The sequence below is a fragment of the Myotis lucifugus genome, unplaced genomic scaffold, assembly GCF_000147115.1.
Source record: "Myotis lucifugus unplaced genomic scaffold, Myoluc2.0 scaffold_109, whole genome shotgun sequence".
In the NCBI taxonomy this organism is placed as follows: domain Eukaryota; kingdom Metazoa; phylum Chordata; class Mammalia; order Chiroptera; family Vespertilionidae; genus Myotis; species Myotis lucifugus.
In genome coordinates this window covers 1,281,828-1,301,491 of record NW_005871157.1, presented here as the reverse complement: position 1 = coordinate 1,301,491, position 19,664 = coordinate 1,281,828, and the positions used below count along the sequence as shown (strand labels likewise).

At 44.1% G+C, this 19,664-nt stretch overlaps 1 protein-coding gene and 1 long non-coding RNA gene across 3 annotated transcripts; one reads left to right on the top strand and one right to left on the bottom strand.

The window, feature by feature from the left end:
* The first annotated feature begins 42 nt into the window (after nucleotides 1–42).
* On the top strand, nucleotides 43–11,366 carry OIP5 (Opa interacting protein 5). 2 transcript variants are annotated; one of them, XM_023757485.1, is made up of 5 exons: nucleotides 43–425; nucleotides 677–743; nucleotides 4,912–5,034; nucleotides 7,613–7,694; nucleotides 10,473–10,803. In XM_023757485.1, exons 1-5 carry the CDS (start codon nucleotides 107–109, stop codon nucleotides 10,521–10,523), a joined length of 642 nt encoding a protein of 213 aa, XP_023613253.1. In that variant the 5' UTR covers nucleotides 43–106; the 3' UTR covers nucleotides 10,524–10,803. The 2 variants fall into 2 exon arrangements, with proteins under 2 accessions (XP_023613253.1, XP_006093100.3); XM_006093038.3 differs by lacking the exon at nucleotides 10,473–10,803 and adding an exon at nucleotides 10,811–11,366 and having other exon boundaries at nucleotides 49–425.
* Nucleotides 11,367–12,904: 1,538 nt separating this feature from the next.
* LOC111826893 lies at nucleotides 12,905–13,925 on the bottom strand. Its single transcript, XR_002830334.1, has 2 exons — nucleotides 13,769–13,925; nucleotides 12,905–13,066 (listed from the first exon to the last, which is right to left on the bottom strand). It is a non-coding gene; the product is annotated as an uncharacterized LOC111826893 (long non-coding RNA).
* Nucleotides 13,926–19,664: the final 5,739 nt, after the last annotated feature.

Sequence of the window (19,664 nt, the reverse complement as noted above, 5' to 3'; positions counted from 1 at the left end):
GCGCTGCAGGGCCCCGGGCTCGCGGCGTCCAATGAAGACGCAGGACCCGTGTTTGGGGCGGGGCCTGGTGCGCGTTCGAAATCCCGGCGGCGGCGGCCGCGGGAAGATGGCTGCTCGGCCGCGGCGGCATCGCTCTCGGTATGCACAGCTGCGGGAGGCTGACTTTTGCGATGGCACTAAGACAGTGGACGGATCCTCTTTTACGACTTCCATGGAGTGGGACACGCAGGTGGTGAAGGGGTCCTCGCCGCTCGGCTCCGCAGGGCTGGGGACGGAGGAGCCGCCATCCGGCCCGCGGCTGCCGGCCTGGCTGCGGCCGGAGAGGTGCGCGGTGTTCCAGTGCGCGCGATGCCACGCCGTGCTCGCCGACTCGGTGCACCTCGCCTGGGACCTCTCGCGGGCCCTCGGGGCCGTGGTCTTCTCCCGTGAGTGCGGGCGGCGTCTGGGGAAGGCGGAGGGGGCCCCGGGTGGGGAGGCCCAAGAGGGCGTCCCCGCTCTCTCCCGGGTGGCCGAGAGCCGGTCGGGGAAGAAAACGGAATGAATATCTGGAAATTGGGGGAAACGGTTCTTGATTATTGTGGCCATGATGAGCCTGTCTGGAGGAGTAGGTTTTCCCTTCAAGGCCGCACAGGTACTGGTTCTGACCGCTTTTTTTTTTTTTTTAAATTCTTCACAGGGGTTACAAATAACGTTGTTTTGGAAGCGCCCTTCCTGGTTGGCATTGAAGGTTTACTCAAAGGCAGGTACGTGCTGAGACTCCTGATCGGTCTCCAGTCCCTGACTTAATGATTCCGAGGAGCGATCTTGCGCTGGAAGAAAAGTTTATTCCGCCCATACAGTGTATTGGAAGGATGTTCCTTCTACGAACTTGATGCAATAATCGATGGAGAAGTTGTATTTGTGGATAGATTTTAAGATCTCTTTGAGGGCCACATATCCCTAGTGGCTTGTGCAAGTAGAGTGAGGCTAAGAAGGTACGTCTAGCAGAGGAAAAGGGAGAAAATTATGTTGTTGTTGCTTTGCTTGTTTTTGTTAATGCTCACCCGAGGATATTTTTCCATTGGTTTTTATTTATTTTTTAAAAGTGTATTTTATTTATTAAAATATATTTTATTGATTTTTTTACAGAGAGGAAGGGAAAGGCATAGAGAGTTAGAAACATCAGTGAGAGAGAAACATCGATCAGCTGCCTCCTGCACACCCCCTACTGGGGATAAGCCCGCAACCAAGATAACATGCCCTTGAACGAATCCAACCTGGGACCCTTCAGTCCTCAGGCCAACGCTCCATCCACTGAGCCAAACCAGTTAGGGCTTCCATTGATTTTTAGAGAGAATGGAAGGGAGAGGGAAAAACAGAGAGAAACATCTATGTGAGAGAGACACATCAATTGGTTGCCTTCCGGCTCGAACCCCGACCAGGGCCAGGGAACCTGCAATCAAAGTACCTGCCCTTGACCGGAATCGAACCCGGGACCCTTCGGTCCTTGGGCCGACGCTTTATTCACTGAGCCAAACCAGCCAGGGCAAGAAAATTATATTTTGGTGTATAGTGATAACAACTTACTAGAAACCACAATCCTTTGAGATAACTAGTACTTTTAAGTTTGCATGTAATCTGGCATTTGTAATAAGCAGTGGCAGGACTAATTCTGCTGTAACCCAGGAAACGAGGAGGAAAACAGGTTTGAATGTTATCCACTTTAATACAGTAGCCTGTCCCCCTTATCCATGGCTTCGTTTTTCACGATTTCAGTTACCCAAGGTCAACTACAGTCTGAACATATTAAATGACAAATTCCAGAAATAAACAATTTATAGGTTTTAACTTGTGCATCATTCTAAATAGTGTGGTGAAATCTCACAATATCCTACCCTTTGTCCCGCGTATCTATGCTGTGTATACTAACTCATGGATAGTTATTTACTAGCTGGCTTGGTCATCAGATCAACTGTCACAATGTCTGTTGACTTCAGAGAAGAAGGGATAAGGAGAGAGAGATAGAAATATCAATGATGAGAAAGAATCATTGATTGGTTGCCTCCTGCATGCCCCCTACTGGGGATCAAGCCTCCATCCCAGGCATGTGCCCTTGGCTGAAATTTAACCTGGGACCCTTCAGTCCGCAGGCTGACGCTCTGTCCACTGAGCCAAACTGGCTAGAGCTGGATGTTGTTATATACCAGCAAATATGGTAAGTGACTTACCCAAGTGGTATAACTAGAACTAAAATCAATATTTCCCGATTCTTCACCCAGTAGTGTTTCAGGGGATGAAGGAAAAGAAAATTGATGGCTTGTGAGGGTAATAGGATTTCCTTTATTTAATTTTTTTAGAGGGTGAGGGATAGAGAGAGAGAGAAACATTGATGAGAAACATCGATTGGCTGCCTCCTGTAAGCCCTACTGGGGATCGAGCCCAAAACCCGGGCATATGCCCTGTCTGGGGATAGAACTGGGGACCTCTTGGCGCATGGTGCACTCAACCACTGAGCCATATTGGCCAGGTGGATTTCTTTCCTTAAAGTTTTTTGTTTTATCTGCACAATAAAAATCCTGATTTGAATTCTATTAATAAATTGTTTAGTAAGGCCAGGTCAACTTGATTTTGTCATGGTAGCTAATTTAAATAGTCTTATATAGTTTTATATGTTTAAATGTTAATCTGATTAGTTGGCTCTCTTTCTGCTTTTCAGATGTAAATTACTTTTCTTAGTTCTGCATCCATGATTTCTGTTGTGGCCAGAATACACAAGGTTATCTGTAATCTAGGGTGTAATTATATTAAAGTCTGAGTTAACCTTTCTTCTTTTTTTTAATATATATATACATATATACATATACTAGAGGCCTGGTGCACAAAAATTTGTGCACTGGGGGGGGGAAAGGGGGTCCCTCAGCCCATCCTGTGCCCTCTCGCAGTCTGGGACCCTTCAGGAGATAATGACCTGCTGGCTTAGGCCTGCTCCCGGATGGCAGAGGGCAGGCCCAATCCCTAGGTGCAGCCCCTGGTCGGGCTCAGAGCAGGGCCAATTGGGGAGTTGGGGCGCTGCCCCCTGTCATGCACAGAGCAGGGCGGATCGGGAGGTTGCCATGGCACCCCTAGTCAAGCTCAGGGTAGAGCCGATTGGGGGGTTGGGGCACCGCCCTCTGTCACACTCAAGACAGGGTCGATAGGGAAGTTGTGGCGCCACCCCGTCACTCACAGAGCAGGGCCCATCAGGGGGGTTGGGGCTCCGTACCCTGTCACTCACAGAGTAGGGCCGATAGGGGGGTTGGGGCACCGCCCTCTATCACCCACAGAGCAGGGCCGATCAGGGGGTTGGGGCGCCACCACTGTCACACTCAGGGCAGGGCCGATGGGGAGGTTATGACTCTACCCCGTCACACAGAGAGCAGGGCCCGTAGGGTGGGGGGGGTTGGGGCGCCACCCTCTATCACCCACAGAGCAGGGCCAATCAGGGGCTTGGGGCGCTGCACCCTGTCACATACAGAGCAGGGCCGATCAGGGGGTTAGGGCACTGCACCCTGTCACACACAGAGCCACAGGGCCATCAAGGGGTTGGGGAGCTCCCCCCTATCAGGCACAGAGCAGGGCTGATCAGGGGGTTGGGGTGCCTTGTCACGAACAGAGCAGGGCGGATGGGGAGGTTGTGGCCCCGCCCCCTGTCACACACAGAGCCCCAGGGCGATCAGGGGGTTTGGTCGCTGCCCCCTGTCATGCTGATCCCGGTGCCGGGAGCCTCGCTGCTCCGCTGATCCCGGTGCCAGGAGGCATATTACCCTTTTACTATATAGAATAGAGGCCTGGTGCACGGGTGGGGACTGGCTGGTTTTCCCTGAAGGGTGTCCTGGATCAGGGTGGGGGTCCCCACTGGGGTGCCTGGCCAGTCTGGGTGAGGGGCTGAGGGCCGTTTTCAGGCTGGCGGATGACCGAAGCTCCCAACTGCTCCTTTTTTTATTTTTTTTTTATTTTTATTCTGGGCCAGCTTTAGCTCTGAGGCCTCGGCTGCTGAAAGCCGGTTTCTGGCCTTTGTTTTTCCTTCTGTATTTGATACAATGTTGCGGTCCGGTTGGCTGAAGCCCGGCTGGCTGAAAGCCGGTTTCTGGGGTTTTGTTTAGCTTCTATATTTGCAACATAGTTGCTTAGAGTTTCAGCTGAGAGGCCGGCAAGTTAGGCGGGGAACGTTGGAGTCCGCAGTCACTGGAGCAAGCAAGCCTCCCTGTTGGCTTTAGTGCATGGCTGCCGGCCGCCATCTTGGCTGACAGTTAATTTGCATAAGGATATGCTGATTAGCCAATGGGAAGGGTAGTGGTCGTACGCTAATTACCATGTTTCTCTTTTATTAGTGTAGATATGTGTGTGTATATATATATATATATATTTTTTTTTATTGATTGTTTGCAGAGAGGAAGGGAGAGGGATAGAGAGTTAGAAACATCAATGAGAGAGAAACATCGATCAGCTGCCTCCTGCACACCTCCTACTGGGGATGTGCCCACAACCAAGGTACATGCCCTTGACCGGAATTGAACTTGGGACCTCTCAGTCCGCAGGCCGACGCTCTATCCAGTGAGCCAAACTGGTTAGGGCTTTTTAATATATTTTTATTGATTTCAGAGAGAAGGGAAAGATAGAAACATCAATGATGAGAGAGACTCATTGATCGGCTGCCTCCTGCATGAGCCCACATCCCCGGCATGTGCCCCTGACCGGAATCGAACCTGGGACCCTTCAGTCTGCAGGCCAACGCTCTATCCACTGAGCCAAACCTGCTAGGGCTGAGTTAACCTTTCTTCAATGTGACATTCCTATTATAGCATAGTTCTTAGGAATGCATTCAGATGCTGGTTATTTTGTATTTACAGATTTTCTTTCTTACCCATATTCTGTGTTTTTCCCCCCCTCCAGCACGTACAACCTTTTATTCTGTAGTTCTTGTGGGATTCCCATTGGTTTCCATCTGTATTCTACCCATGCTGCCCTGGCTGCATTGAAAGGTCACTTCTGCCTTTCCAGTGACAAAATGGAATGGTAAGTAGACTTACTCTTTTTTTAAAATTGATTTTTAGAAAGAAATATTGATGTGAGAGGAAAACATCAATTGGCTGCTTCCTGCATGCCCCCTACCAGGGATGGAGCCTGTAATCCAGGCATGTGTCTTTTTTTTTTTTTTTTTTTTTTTTTTAATATATATATTTTATTGATTTTTTACCGAGAGGAAGGGAGAGGGAGAGAGAATTAGAAACATCGATGAGTAGACTTACTCTTTTTTTAAAATTGATTTTTAGAAAGAAATATTGATGTGAGAGGAAAACATCAATTGGCTGCTTCCTGCATGCACCTGGGACCCTTCAGTCCGCAGCCAGGCATGTGTCTTGATCGGAAATCGAACTGGCAACCCTTCTGTGCACAGGAGGACTCCTAACAAACTGAGCCACACCAGCCAGAGCGACGTAGATGTTCTTTATCAAATAAATTTTATAAGATCTTCCAGAAAAGGCAAAATGTTCACACCACAGAAGATGTTCAAGTCAGGCACTGTCTCTTATAAAAAAGATTTTAGCTTTCTCTCTTTCCCTCCCTTCCTCTCTCTGTGATCAATTAAAAAAAAAAAAAAAAAAAAAAAAAAAGGCCCCTGGCCTATGTGTCTCAGTCAGTTGGAGCATCATCCTGTTCACCAAAAGGTGTAGGCTTCTATTCCTGGTCAGGGCACATACCAGGTTTCGGGTTTTGGGTTTCTCTCTCTCTCTCTCTCTCTCTCTCTCTCTCTCTCTCTCTCTCTCTCTCTCTCTCTCCCCCCCCCCCTTCCTCTCTGAAATCAATAAAAGTCTATAAAAAAAAAAAGAATCAGTGAATGTATAAATAGGTGGAGCAACAATCAATGTTTCTCTCTCTCAAAATCAATAGGTTAAAAAAATGTCTTTTCTTGATCATTAAAAATAAAAGAACAAAAATTGCCATTGATGACCTAGTTTGTGCCAGGCGTTATGCTTACCTCACTAAGTTCATAAGATAGAAAACTGAGACTCAGAGAGATAGAGGAGCTGAGATTTGAATCCATGTCTTAACTCTAAAGCTCATTTTCTTTTCATAAAGGAAACAAAGTTTCCCTTTTCGCTTTCCATATGCTTAGATAGGTATCGCTAGCTGAGTTATGGAGGACTAAGCAATAAAACTCTTAAATAAAGCCCATCCTTTACCACGAGGTTGTTCATTGTGCACTAGATATACCATTTGTTCTTCAGTGCCGATTTTCAAAAGGAAATATATACTTGAGATGTACTTCAATTTCTAGTTTCTTTGTACATAATTTCTATTTGGAATTAAGTTTAAAGAGGGGGATAACTAAATGTGTGCTATTAGTAACCTCAAATATTTTTAGAAATGGTTATAAGTAATTGTTTCAGCAGAGCTGTAATTGAGTTTTGTTTAGGGGGAGTAAACTTTTAGTAACAAAAAATTTTAATATAAATTTTAAAATTACTATGGGATTCTATGTAATTTCTTAATCTGTAAAATGAGTTGGACTCAAAGGTCAGTATATTCTTTTGATTAACTAGAAATTAGGGAAGTATAGGTAGCATGAGTCTGGGAAGATACTAAATCTGTATCTGTTTGTGTCAGGATGAATTTGGTTGTCAGTCACAGAAAACCTGACTATATGGCTTTAACAAGTAAGGGTGGGGCAGTTGGCCACTCCAGGGGTGTTCCAGTGGCTCAGCCGTGACAGGGCTCTGGGTCAACATCTCTGGTTCTCTTGGCCCTTTCTTCTTGGATGCAAGATGGCTGCTGCAATTATAAGCATTACATTCACAGACAGTAGCATCCCCACCTGGACGGAAAAGGATATGGGAAGTATGGGAATAAAAGGAATGATCTTTTATTAGCACTGTCACATGATCACCTAAGCTAGGACAGCAAGTATGTGACAGTAGGGAATAAGATTGCCACAGTTGGCCGAAACCGGTTTGGCTCAGTGGATAGAGGGTCGGCCTGCGGACTGAAAGGTCCCAGGTTCGATTCCGGTCAAGGGCATGTACCTGGGTTGCGGGCACATCCCCAGTAGGAGGTGTGCAGGAGGCAGCTGATCGATGTTTCTAACTCTCTATCTCTCTCCCTTCCTCTCTGTAAAAAATCAATAAAATATATTTAAAAAAAAAAAAAAAAGATTGCCACAGTTGGCTTAGAACAGTTATGGTTCATCTCCTAGGACTGGGCACACCGCTGTCCTAAACAAAATTCTGTTAACACCAAAGAACTGAGGAATAGCTCTGGGTAGCCAACAGATAGTTATTTTTCATAATGTGACTCTTTTTCTTCTAGCTGTGCTACATGATCTAATGGAGTGTGAAGCTTATACTCACCAGGATTATTCCTATCACCCTGATTTTTTTTCTAGTTTCTCCTGGGTTAATTTTATCTCATGTATTCCTGATTGGCAAGGGGTGGGATGAGGACAGTGTCTCTCTGATGATTTGTTACTTGATAATTTGTTTTTTTCTACAAAATACAGGCTGTCTTTGCTTGACAGATATTGCTTTAGAGGGCAAGTTTGCTTCATTGATCATTTTAACTGTAGTCTAATAATAATTTTCTATTTTCTCTCTAGCTATCTCTTAAAAACAAAAGCCATAGTAAATGCATCTGAGATGGATATTCACAACATGCCTCTACCAGAAAAGATTGCAGAGGTAACATTTCATGATTGTTGTGTATTCTTTAATCTAGACAACTCCTGATAATTTGTAACAATGAACTTGGGAATGATGAAATGATATGATACTCCAACAATTTTTTTAATGGATTTTTTTTTTTTTTCTAAAGAGGGAGGAAGGGGAAGAGAGACATGGATGTGCAAGAGATACATCAGTTGGCTGCCTCCCACACGCCCTGAGTGGGGATCTAACCCCCAACCCAGGTACTACATGCCCCGACCGGGAATCGAACCTGGGACTTTTTGGTGCACAGGATAACACTCCAACAAACCAAGCCACACGGCACCAGGCTAATTAAAAATTCTTTCTTCTTTTTAATACTCACCCAAGGATATATTTTTATTGATTTTAGAGAGAGAGGAAAAGAGAGAGAGGGGGGGGGGGGGGGAGAGAAACATTGATGTGCAAAAAACACATCAATCAGTCCCCCTGTACACACCCCGACCTGGGATTGAACCTGCAACCTGGGTATGTGCCCTAACTGGGAATCAGACCTGCCACCTTTTGGTGCATGGGACAACACTCCAACCAACTGAGCCATTCGGGCAGGGCAGGCTTTGTTTTCTTATCTATTTAGCCATCCTGTTTTTTGATTGGAGCAGTTAACCATTTACATTTAAAGTAATTATTGATATGTGTATGTAGTTATTGCCATTTTATTATTGATTCCCCCCTTCCCCCTCAAAGAAGTCCCTTTAATATTTCTTGTAATACTGGTTTGGTGATGATGAATTCCTTCAGCTTTTTCTTGTCTGGGAAGAGCTGGCTATTTGATACTGTGTGGGGATGTTCAACTCTAAGGGTACTGCCCAAAACAATTGAGATTTTTGCTAGTAAGCAATTAAAAGGAAGCTGGTAGTTCTATGAGAGCAAGAAGCTAAACCTTAGACTAGTTTATGAGAGAATCAGGGAAATAGCCAAGAGCAGGCCTCCTGGAGCTGGAACAGAAATGGACTGGCTTTAATAAAGGTTATCCCTAACTAAGTGTCTGGATTTAATTGGATTAGACTATGGAGCAATTTATGTCCCAGGGCATTGTCGAAAACAATAGAGCAATCAGCCAGCAGTTAGTGGAGGTTAATAGCTGGGTGTGATGCTAATGGAGGCAGACAGCCTACAAAGAGATCATGGGAAGAGACAGAGAGAGCCTTGCTAAAACCAGTCATCCCAAGGCTATGTTCTCTGAGGAGTGACAGGCTGCACACTGGGAGGGAAACAGGCATCAATAAAATAGCCAACTTTCTAAACAGATGAGCAAACCACCACTATAGGAAGGGATGTGTGTCCTGTTTAGTATCCAGACTTGCTACAATGTATTATCTAAACTGTTCATTAAAAAATAGATAAATAAATAAATGGTCCATTTTCAATAAAAAATTAGACACAAAGAAAAGTATGCCCCATACACAGGATAAAAAGTAGATATCAGAGCCCTAGCTGGTTTGGCTCAGTGGATAGAGTGTCACCCTGTGGACTGAAGGGGCCCAGGTTCAGTCTGGTCAAAGGCATGTGCCTTGGTTGCAGGCTCGATCCCCGGCTCTGGTCAGGGTTGTGTGGGAGGCAACCAATTAATATGTCTCTCTCACATCGATGTTTCTTTCTCTGTCTCTCCCTTCCACTCTCTAAAAATCAATGGAAAAATATCCTTGGGTGATAATTAACAACAACAAAAACGTAGACATCAGACACTGCCTTTTATTAGACTTAGAAGAAAAAGCCTACAAAGCCGCTAAGATAAATATGTCCAAAACTAAAAAAAAGCATGCTTAAAGAAGTAAAGGAAAGGCATGATGACAGATGACAGTCTCTTCAAATAGAGGTTATCACTAAAGAGAGAGAAATTATAATTAAAGAAATAATCCTGTGAGTTGAAAAGTACAAACACTGACATGAAAGATTCACTAGAGGGGCACAACGTATTTGAACTGGCCAAAGAAAGACTCAGCAAACTTAGAGATATGCATTGATAACCTTATGCAATCTGAAGAAGAGAGAAAAAAGAAAAATGAACTGAGCCTAAGAGACCTATAGGACACATCAAGCACACCTAAATATGCTTTATTGATGAGAGCACAAAAAAGGAGAGAAAGAAGAAGTAGAAAAAATGTTCAGGGAGATAGGGTTAAAATTTTTTCAAGCTTGATGGAAAGCATTAATCTACATATTTGAAACCTCATCAAGGTCAGGAAGGATAAATGCAGAGAGATCAGTATACCTCAGCACATCATAGAAAAAATGCTGGAATATAGTTAGACAAAGAGAGAAATCTCTTAAAAGCAAAAGAAAAATGATTGATCATGTCCAGGAGCACCCCAGTAAGAATTACCTGTTTAAGAAAATTTTTCTGATAAATTTTGTATATTTTTATATCTTGAATCATAAAAAATAGATTTAGTGTACTGTGCAAATTATGGAAATAAGATTTTTTTTGTTACCCATGACTTCAACAGAAAACTTATCCATTTTTCTGTATTCCATGATAAGTTTATTTTTATTTATGAGTCTAAGTACATGTTGTATGCTGAAGAACACTAAATTTGGTTCTAAATACAACTATTCTACGGTGAAAGAACTATTGAAAATTATCGAATTGCAACAAATATCTCTTCTAGACCTGACAACTAGAGCTACTTCTGAAGACCATTAGAATATTAAAGAAAGGCATTTTTTTTTACTATGAACAAAGAGTTAGAAAAAAGATATAATCTTGCCACTAGAAAAGGAGAGGACTAACTGATGCTTCTGTCTCCACAGGCTCTCTTACCCACTTTATTCTTGTCTTCCTTCCCAATTTTTGGAGTTTAAACCTAGTGATAGAGGTAGGAAGGAGGAAGATAAAAGTAGCAATGGCTGGTCTCTTTTCATGTGAAATATTATATCTGAGGATCTTATTGTACTCTTTGTTGCATCAACTTCTTTTAGAAAGAGAACAAATGTATTAATGAAATGTGTTGAGAAATTGCCAGCTCCCAATCACTAGCTTGAATTTGAAGTGACTTCTAGAATCAGTAAATTAAGAGGTAGATGCCCTGATATGTGTGTGTGTGTGCGTGTGTGTGTGTGTGTGTGTGTGTGTGTATTTCTCTTCCCAGATAAAAGAGAAGATAATATTAACACATAATCACTTAAGTTCACTGATGAAGATGCTGAAGGAAGTGACTCCTGACCAGTCCAACACAGAAAACTGATCTAGAACCAGAGCTTGAGTATCAGGCTCAGGCCTTACTGCCATCTTCAAAGACGGGTGCTGTTCGATCATTTCTTGAGAAAGATCAACTTCAAGAATGGACAGGAAATGTGGTTTATTACGTTTACATCTAGGCTGATTTTCCAAATGATTTGTGAAGCTGTTTATAGAAGATGAGAAATTAAGGATCTCTCTGGCCAAGATTCATATCTATTTGACTTCAGAAATTATTTTAGCTCTCATCAGTTTCCTAGTCATTTCTGAAAACACCGTTAACTTCATATTTAGGGATTAAGGGGCAATGTGCCATGAATGATCTTATCTTAAGAAATATATGGTAATAAAGTTGTACTTAATGTTGACTATTGTGATTCCTACATGGAGCAGTTATGTGAATGGTTGTAACCAAGAATTAACATTTCAGTTAAGCAATAAAGGTTTTATATTCTGCATTTTCTCAAGGTTATAGTCAGCCCTGTGTTTTATTAAAATCTGTAAATAAATTCCGTGTTTTCACTTCTTACCGAGCTTTCATTACAGCTTAGAGCAGCCTGTTTCAGGGGAGGGGCTGCTGGTGCCAGCCATGAGCTGTAAATCCACAGATTACTGTTTGGAGAGAGAGAGCTTCTGAACAAAGGGAGGAAGCTTGAGAAGGAGCTCTGCAACCACCCTTGGGCCCCCTGCCCCCCTTTCCCTTGCTCCCTCTTCCCTTTCTCAAGAGAAGCGGCATGTTCCTACTCCCCTTCAGTTCCCCCTCCCTTTACTCCTGGGAGAGACAGTGCACCCACAGCCCCTCCCCCTGATCTCTTAGTTGTGCTTTCTCTCTCCTTATAAAAACCTCTGCCTGCACTGAGATTTTAACATGGGTGTTTGTTTTTTAATATATTTTTATTGATTTCAGAGAGGAAGGGAAAAGGAGAAAGAGAGAGAAACATCAATGATGAGAGAGAATCACTGATCAGCCACCTCCTACACGCCCCTCACTTGGGGATCGAGCCCGAAACCCAGGCATGTGACCTAGACTGGAATCAAACCCGGGACCCTTGAGTCCGCAGTTTGACGCTCTATCCACTGAGCAAAACCAGCTAGGGCTTAAGATGGGTTTTTGAGGACAGAAGTCCCCCTGTCTTCTTGAGTTACTGAACTTGAATAAACCACTTGCCTTCTCATAACCACCTATCTCAATGAGTTTGATTTTTAAAGCAGCAGGCAGCGGGACCTGAGTGAGGGTCATTTTCTTGGATACTAAGAATCATTTTTTTCGCCCTGACCGATTTGGCTCAGTGGATAGAGCGTTGGCCTGCGGACTCAAGGGTCCCAGGTTCAATTCCGGTCAAGGGCATGTACCTTGGTTGCGGGCACATCCCCAGTGGGGGGTGTGCAGGAGGCAGCTGATCAATGTTTCTCTCTCATCGATGTTTCTCTATCCCTCTCCCTTCCTCTCTGTAAAAAATCAATAAAAGACAAAGATGCTAATTGACCATACCTTTGCTACGCTCATCAGCCAATCAGAAGAGTATGCAAATTAGCCCAACAAAGATGGCCATTAAATTTGCATACTGCAGGCAGATCCCGCTGCGCCACCCCACCCAGGCGGGCAGCAGCAAGATCCCAAGCTGTCCCTGCCCCAGCGCAGCATCCGGGCCTGCCGTGTGCGGCCTGGGGTGGGAGGGCAGGCGGCAGCGCGATCCCAAGCCGCCGCCCACCCCAGCGCGGGATCCGAGCCTGCCGTGTGCAGCCACCACCCAACCCAGCGCGGGATCCAGGCCTGCCATCTGCGACTGAGGGAGATGGGGCAGACACCACGGGATCGGGTGTGCCATCTGCCACCAGGGGAGCGGGCCTAAGCCAGCAGGTGGTTATCTCCCGAGGGGCCCCAGACTGTGAGAGGGCACAGGTTGGGTTGAGGGACCCGCCCCCCCCCCACCAGTGCACAAATTTTTGTGCACCGGGCTTCTAGTATTTAAAAAAGAAAGGAATAAGAAAACATTCACTGAAATGCAGTGGGTTTTTTTTTTGTTTGTTTTTTTCATATATTGCTTTACATAGCACTTTGGCCCATTGCACTTGTAATAAGGGTTTAAAGAAAAGAGACATAGAGTTATAAGCACAGTAACTGAACTGGTCTGGGGGGTTGAGGAAGTGAAGTTTCAGCAGTGATCTGAAAGAAAAACAGGAATTAATAATGTGGTGGAGGGAATAGCCAGTGCAAAGGTCCTGTGAGGCCCTTAAAAGGCCTTCAGGAGTTCTGGTGGCCAGAGACAAGAAGGTGCAAGGCCATACTGGACTGCAGAAGGATGTTTGCTTATCCCAAGAACAGTGGGAAACCCTTGAACTTTAAAGGAGGAGGCCTATGACAGGATCAAATTATCTTTTTTTGTAAATATTTTTATTGATTTCAAAGGCAGAGGGAGAGAGAAACATCAATGATAAGAGAATCATTGATTGGCTGCCTCCTGCACGCCCCCTACTGGGGATTGAGCCCACAACCTGGGCATGTGCTCTTGACCAAATTGAACCTGGGACCCTTCAGTGCACAGGCTGACACTCTATCCATTGAGCCAAACTGGGTAGGGCCAAATTTTCTTTTTCAAAACCTCATTATGGCCGAAGCCGGTTTGGCTCAGTGGATAGAGCGTCAGCCTGCGGGCTGGAAGGTCCCAGGTTCGGTTCCGGTCAAGGGCATGTGCCTGGGTTGCGGGCGCATCCCCGGTGGGGGATGTGCAGGAGGCGGCTGATCGATGTTTCTCTCTCATCGATGTTTCTGACTCTCTATCTCTCTCCCTTCCTCTCTATAAAAAATCAATAAAATATATTTAAAAAAAGAAATAAAAGAATAATTTATAAAAAAAACAAAACACACCTCATTATGGTTGTCCTGTGGAGAACTGGTGGGAGGGTGCCGGAAGCCGGTCCATCCTTGCTGCTTGACACAGTCGCTGCAGGAAAGAAACATCTGCACAGCATATGTTTCAAGGGACCTGGCATATATAGCATATTGTTCTTAATATGTTTGCTCTCCTTAGTGCCATGTGTTTTAACCAAGGTCACCTCTCCGAGAAAGGTTGTTTCCCCAGGTGGGGATTTTTCCCTGAGGTTAGGGAGGGCATACAACCCCTTAACTAAGTGCCAGGCGGGTAGTTAATCACTTTAACTACAAACAATCACGCTTAAGCTACATAATCTTTGCTCCCTGGAATGGAGATAAGAAACGCCCTAACCTTTGGAATAGAGATTGATAGGATTGGAATCAACTGGTATAAATACAAATGTAACAAGACACAGTACCTAGAAACAGAACCTATCGAGAGAACCTGGCTGAAGAACCTAGGGACGGAACCTAGAGACAGAACCTAGCGAGAGAACCTGGCAGAAGAACCTAGAGACAGAACCTAGAGACAGAACCTAGAGACAGGACTTGGCTGGAGATCCTAGACAGAACCTAGAGAGAGAACCTAGTAAGAGAACATGGCAAAAGATCCTGGATAGAACATGGCTACAGATCTTGGCTGGAGAACCTAGACAGAACATGGCGGGAGGACCTGGCAGCAGAACCTGGCTAAAGAACCTGGCAAGAGAACCTGGAGAACCTGGCGACAGAACCTGGCCGAGGAACCCAACTATGATGATCACCTGAATGCTGCCTCCATGTCATTCCTTCTTCGCTGATTCCGTCCACACCTTTGGGGACCCCTGGACCTGCTGGGGTTGGACCCCAGCAGGAGGGGTGGCAATCTACCACTAAAGAGGAGCTAACACTAGCACAATCAAGAGATGATATAGCCAAGTGGTGGTACACAGAGAAGTTAACTTGGTTCAGGTGAAGCTAGATTTTTTTTTTATTCCCTACCTGAGGATATGCTTATTGACTTTAGAGAGAGGGGGAGGGAGAGAGGGAAACACATCGATGTGAGAGAGAACATTGGTTGCCTTCTATAAGTGCCCTGACCTGAAACCTAGATATGTGCCCTCACTGGAATCAAACCAGCAACCTTGTGGCACTCAAGGTGATGCTCCAACCCAGCCACACCTGCCAGGGCCTAGATGTATGGTTTCTTTTGTTGTTGTTATTTTGTTAATCCTCACCCAAGGATATTTTTCCATTGATTTTTGGAGGAGACAGAGAAACATCCATGTGAGAGAGACACATCAATTACCTCCCACATGTGTCCCCGACTGGGACTGGGGATCAAGTTTGCAACCAAGGTATGTGCGCTTGACCAGAATAGAACTCAGGACCCTTTAGTCTGAGGGCTGATGCTCTATCCACTGACCCAAACTGGCTTAGGGCAATCTACATATATAAAAGCCTAAGCGACTGAATGGCTGGTTGACCGGTTGCTATGTCATGCACTGACCAAAGGAGCCAGACACTCAACACAGTAACTGCCCCCTGGTGGTCAGTGCACTCCCACAGCCAACCTCTCATGGCTAGCCAACCTCCCTTGGCCCCGATCCGGCCAGGTCGAGGGACCCCACCCATGGAGAAATTTGTGCACCGGGACTCTAGTCCTATATAATGAAAGCCTAATATGCAAATTGTTCCCTCGACTGCTCGTTATGACGTGCGCTGAACACCAGGGGGATGGCGCGGAACATGGCAGGCGTCGGTGACACGGCACTGGCAGCAGGCGGCAGTGGAGGTGCTGACGGGCCCCGATGAGAGTGGGACCATGGCGGGATGGTGGAGCAGGTAAGCGGGCTGCACCAGGCCAAGGCAGGTGTGAGCAGGGATCTGATTGCTGGCTCCCAGGTGCTGAGGGAGCTCGGTGGGGGGGCAGGGGGCTCGACCCTGATAGATAACCCTGCAAGCAGGTGAGGGGACAGCACCAGGCCAAGGCAGGGTGCCAGGCGGGGCTGCGAGGGACCCTACCTGTGCACAAATTCGTGTACCAGTGGGGTCCCTCGGCCTGGCCTGCAGGATTGGGCCAAAACTGGCTCTCTGACATCCCCTGAGGGGTCCTGGGCTGCAAGAGGGCACAGGCCTGGCCAAGGATCCCCACTGGTGCACAATTGCAGCCAGGGAGGGACGCAGGAGGTTGGCCAGCCAGGGAGGGACTGCAGGAGTGCTCCAGGGCGTGTCCAGCCCATCTTGCTCAGTCTCAATCAGCCAATCCCAGTAGCAAGCTAACCTACTGGTCGGAGCGTCTGCCACCTGGTGGTCAGTGCATGTCATAGTGAGTGGTTGAGTGACCTTAGCATATCATTAGCATATTAGGTTTTGATTGGTTGAACTGCTAACCGGACACTTATATTAGGCTTTTATTATATAGAATAGCAGGTTCTTTCCATTTTATACTACATAAAGGATGTTTCTCTTTAAAAATACGTTTAAAATGTTGAAAACTGATATGCTTTATGCTTTTGAGTTGCAAAATTTGATTCTGTAAGCAAGGGTGAAGCCTCTGGCAACAAACTACCATAATGCTATATTGAATCATCCTGGGGTTTTTGTTAAATGTGTGAAGATCTGCCTCAATATATTTCCTTTAAATCAAAAGACTATTCTTATGCAGCTATTTTCTTTAACCTTTGGATTTACCATTTAGGTAGCCTTTTAATAAAAAAAAAATGCTTGAACTTGACATCAAATTAACTTGGCTGGTTTTAAAAGGATTTCTTTTTTTCTAAATTATAGGCTCAACTCTAGAAAAATATGCAGATATAGATGTGTGACAAAATAAAGGGTGTACACTTCCCTTTTCATTTTTCAGAGGCATAATATAGCATGCTGGTAAGTGGGCATGCTCTGGAGTCCCAAAAATATATATATATATTTTATGGGTTTTATATATATATAATTATTGATTTCAGAGAGGAAGGGAGACGGAAAGATCAATAATGAGAATCATTGATTGGCTGCCTCCTGCACACCCCCTACTGGGGATCGAGCTCACAACCCCAGACATATGCCCTTGACTGGAATCGAACCTGGGACCTTTCAGTTCACAGGCCAACGCTCTATCCACTGAGCCAAACCACCTAGGGCAGTAGTTAACTTTTTAAACATGCTTTAGGTGGTATAAGAGTTGATAGCGTGGCTGATATTAAGAGATTCTAAGGCTACTGTACTAAAGTTTGATACCAGTTAGCATTGTCTATATGTTGAATAAAAGTAGTTTCAAAATTTCAGGTAATTATAAGAATAAAATTGCAGCCCTAACCAGTTTGGCTCAGTGGATAGAGCGTCGGCCTGCAGACTCAAGGGTCCCAGGTTCGATTCTGGTCAAAGGCATGTACCTTGGTTGCGAGCACATACCCAGTAGGGAGTGTGCAGGAGGCAGTTGATCGATGTTTCTCTCTCATCAATGTTCCTAACTCTCTATCCCTCTCCCTTCCTCTCTGTAAAAAATCAATAGATTTTTTTAAAAAAAGGATAAAATTGCATATTGAAGGTCCCGAGTTGTAAACTTTTTAAAAAATGGTTTTTATTGATTTTAGAGAAAGAATAGAGGATAGAAACATCAATCAGCTGCCTCCTACCCTCCCCCTACTGGGGATTGAGCTCAGAACCTGCTCATGTACCCTGACTGGGAATCAGACCAGTGACCTATTGGTTAATGGGTCTATGGTCAAACACTGAGCAACACTGGTTCAGCTGAGTTGTAAACTCTTGAGTTCCTTAATTAAAAACCATCTTTTTTAAAAAAATTGATTTCAGAGAGGGAGGGAGAGAGAGAGAAACATCAATGATGAGAGAGAATCACTGATCAGCTGCCTCCTGCTCAAACCACATTGGGGATCGAGCCTACTACCTGGGCATGTGCTCTGATCTAAATCAAATCATGATTCATAGGTTGATCCTCAACCACTGAGCCATGCCAGCCGGGCCATCTTAATTATTTTAAGCCCAAGATCTAGCATAGTACCTGGGAGTGGAGTGTTTCAGGAAGTGTATGTTAAATACTCTCTTGATTTATTGCATTAGTCACAGCACAAAACCACACAGCTTTTGTTCCTCTGCATTTACAATATTCAATCCCAAGGAAGTTTGTAAGGCCTAATTCTTTACTTGAAAAAACTCCTTTCCTTTCATCTTAATCAAGGGGAAGCATCTGTTCTTATTAGAGTATTAAAATCTCTTTATTTAACTTAGCCAACATTTAATTAAATATAAAAGGATCTTAAATGTTTTATCTATTTCAGATAGGAAGGATTCCCTGCAATAGTTGTTTCGTTGTTATAGTTGTTATACATAGGTCACTATTTCCTTACCAGAAACTGGCTCACAGACAGAGTAAGGCTGTCCCCTAAAGTAAAAGGGGATTGGCATAAATTTAAATGGGATGCCTCTTGGCATGCTCTCATTCTCTGGAGCATGCCCATGCCTTTTCCTTACCCCCCTTCTTCCCCCCAAGGCACATTACCTTTGTCTTTCTGCTAAACTCCAAGGGCCCTTCTACTGCCGTTGGAATGTTTCCTGAGCCTACGCAGCTCAGCTGACTCACTTGTACTACCTCTGTAACTTTCTAAATAAATGTTCTTTCAATTTGAAAACAGATAAATAAATGTCTCTTTCTTCAAATGGCTGCCTGTTCACTTGGACAACAAAAACCACAACTCAGGTACCTGGAGTCTGCCTTATGACAGGTCTGTGTATAGGTTCCTTTTCCCATCCTCCTAATTTACTGCATTATTTATTAGAAATTACCCATTCCAAGGAACAACACAGTGAAATTTCAGTGCACTCTCAGCCCATGCTGCTTTATTGCCAAAAAATATATATATATACACAGGTGCAGAGTTTCCAATTCTTAAAGCAGTTCCTTTTTACATAAAATCTTTAGAAAACAATAAAATCTTTTCTAAAATCCCAAAGATGCATAGATTAAAAAGCAAGCTGCTTTTGTAATACTTTAAACATTCAATGAAATTCTTTTAACATTATCGCCTATATCACTGGTGCAATGGAGAAGATGCAGAATAGCAAGTAAAAACAATGAGCAACAACTGTACTTAAAAGGACAGGTAGCACATAAAACCCTATGTAAAGGATACGCTAATGTGATTCTTAGTGATGGGTGATTTTAAGGTAAACGCCAAGATGACTGCTATTGTTTAAGGACTGATGATAATGTATTGCCAGAATATCTTTTGTCCCTGGGAGAAAAATATATTTGAATTAATGGCATGGCTGACCATCACCACAAGAGATAAAATCTTTTGGAAATTGTTAGTAACCCTAAAATATCTGACTTAAAAGGGAGGCTTAGGAGTATGGATTCCTGGAGAAATCTATGATTTTTGTTTTTCTAATAACCCTTAATATGCCTTAGTGGAATAATGGGAACAGAGTTTAGAGAAACTGTCCTTAAATCTTCATTGGTTGATAGGCATGTTATTAATAAGTGGCAAGGAGAAACTTTACATATGGGATATGACATCTCACTTCCTATATTTGGAAACCAGACATTGTGATAACCATACTCTAATTCCGTTGTAACCTACTGAAAAGTTACCATTACATTTACACATTTCCAAAGGTATCTGGAGGGAAATCCCATAGCAAAGTATCTAGTCTAATCCTGTTTAGGCCTCTTTTAGATATAATTACTCCCATTTACATTATTCATCATAATCACTTGGACTTATAAGGATTATTCCAAAGTTAGGAATTGTCTAAAAATTTTAAGCTACTATAATAAACATAAAAGTAAAAACTTGCTCCTGTTTACTTGGCATCAAAAACTTTAGGCAGATTATGCAGCCTGATCAAAACATCAAGAATAAAACTCTGGCTATTAAAAAAATAATAACAA

Excerpts from the sequence above, each read along its gene's own strand:
- OIP5 (XM_006093038.3), top strand. The coding sequence starts at position 107 with ATGGCTGCTCGGCCGCGGCGGCATCGCTCTCGGTATGCACAGCTGCGG. Across the intron at positions 744-4,911 it reads GAAGGTTTACTCAAAGGCAG|CACGTACAACCTTTTATTCT; the intron begins GTACGTGCTGAG and ends CCCCCCCTCCAG. Across the intron at positions 5,035-7,612 it reads TCCAGTGACAAAATGGAATG|CTATCTCTTAAAAACAAAAG; the intron begins GTAAGTAGACTT and ends TTTTCTCTCTAG.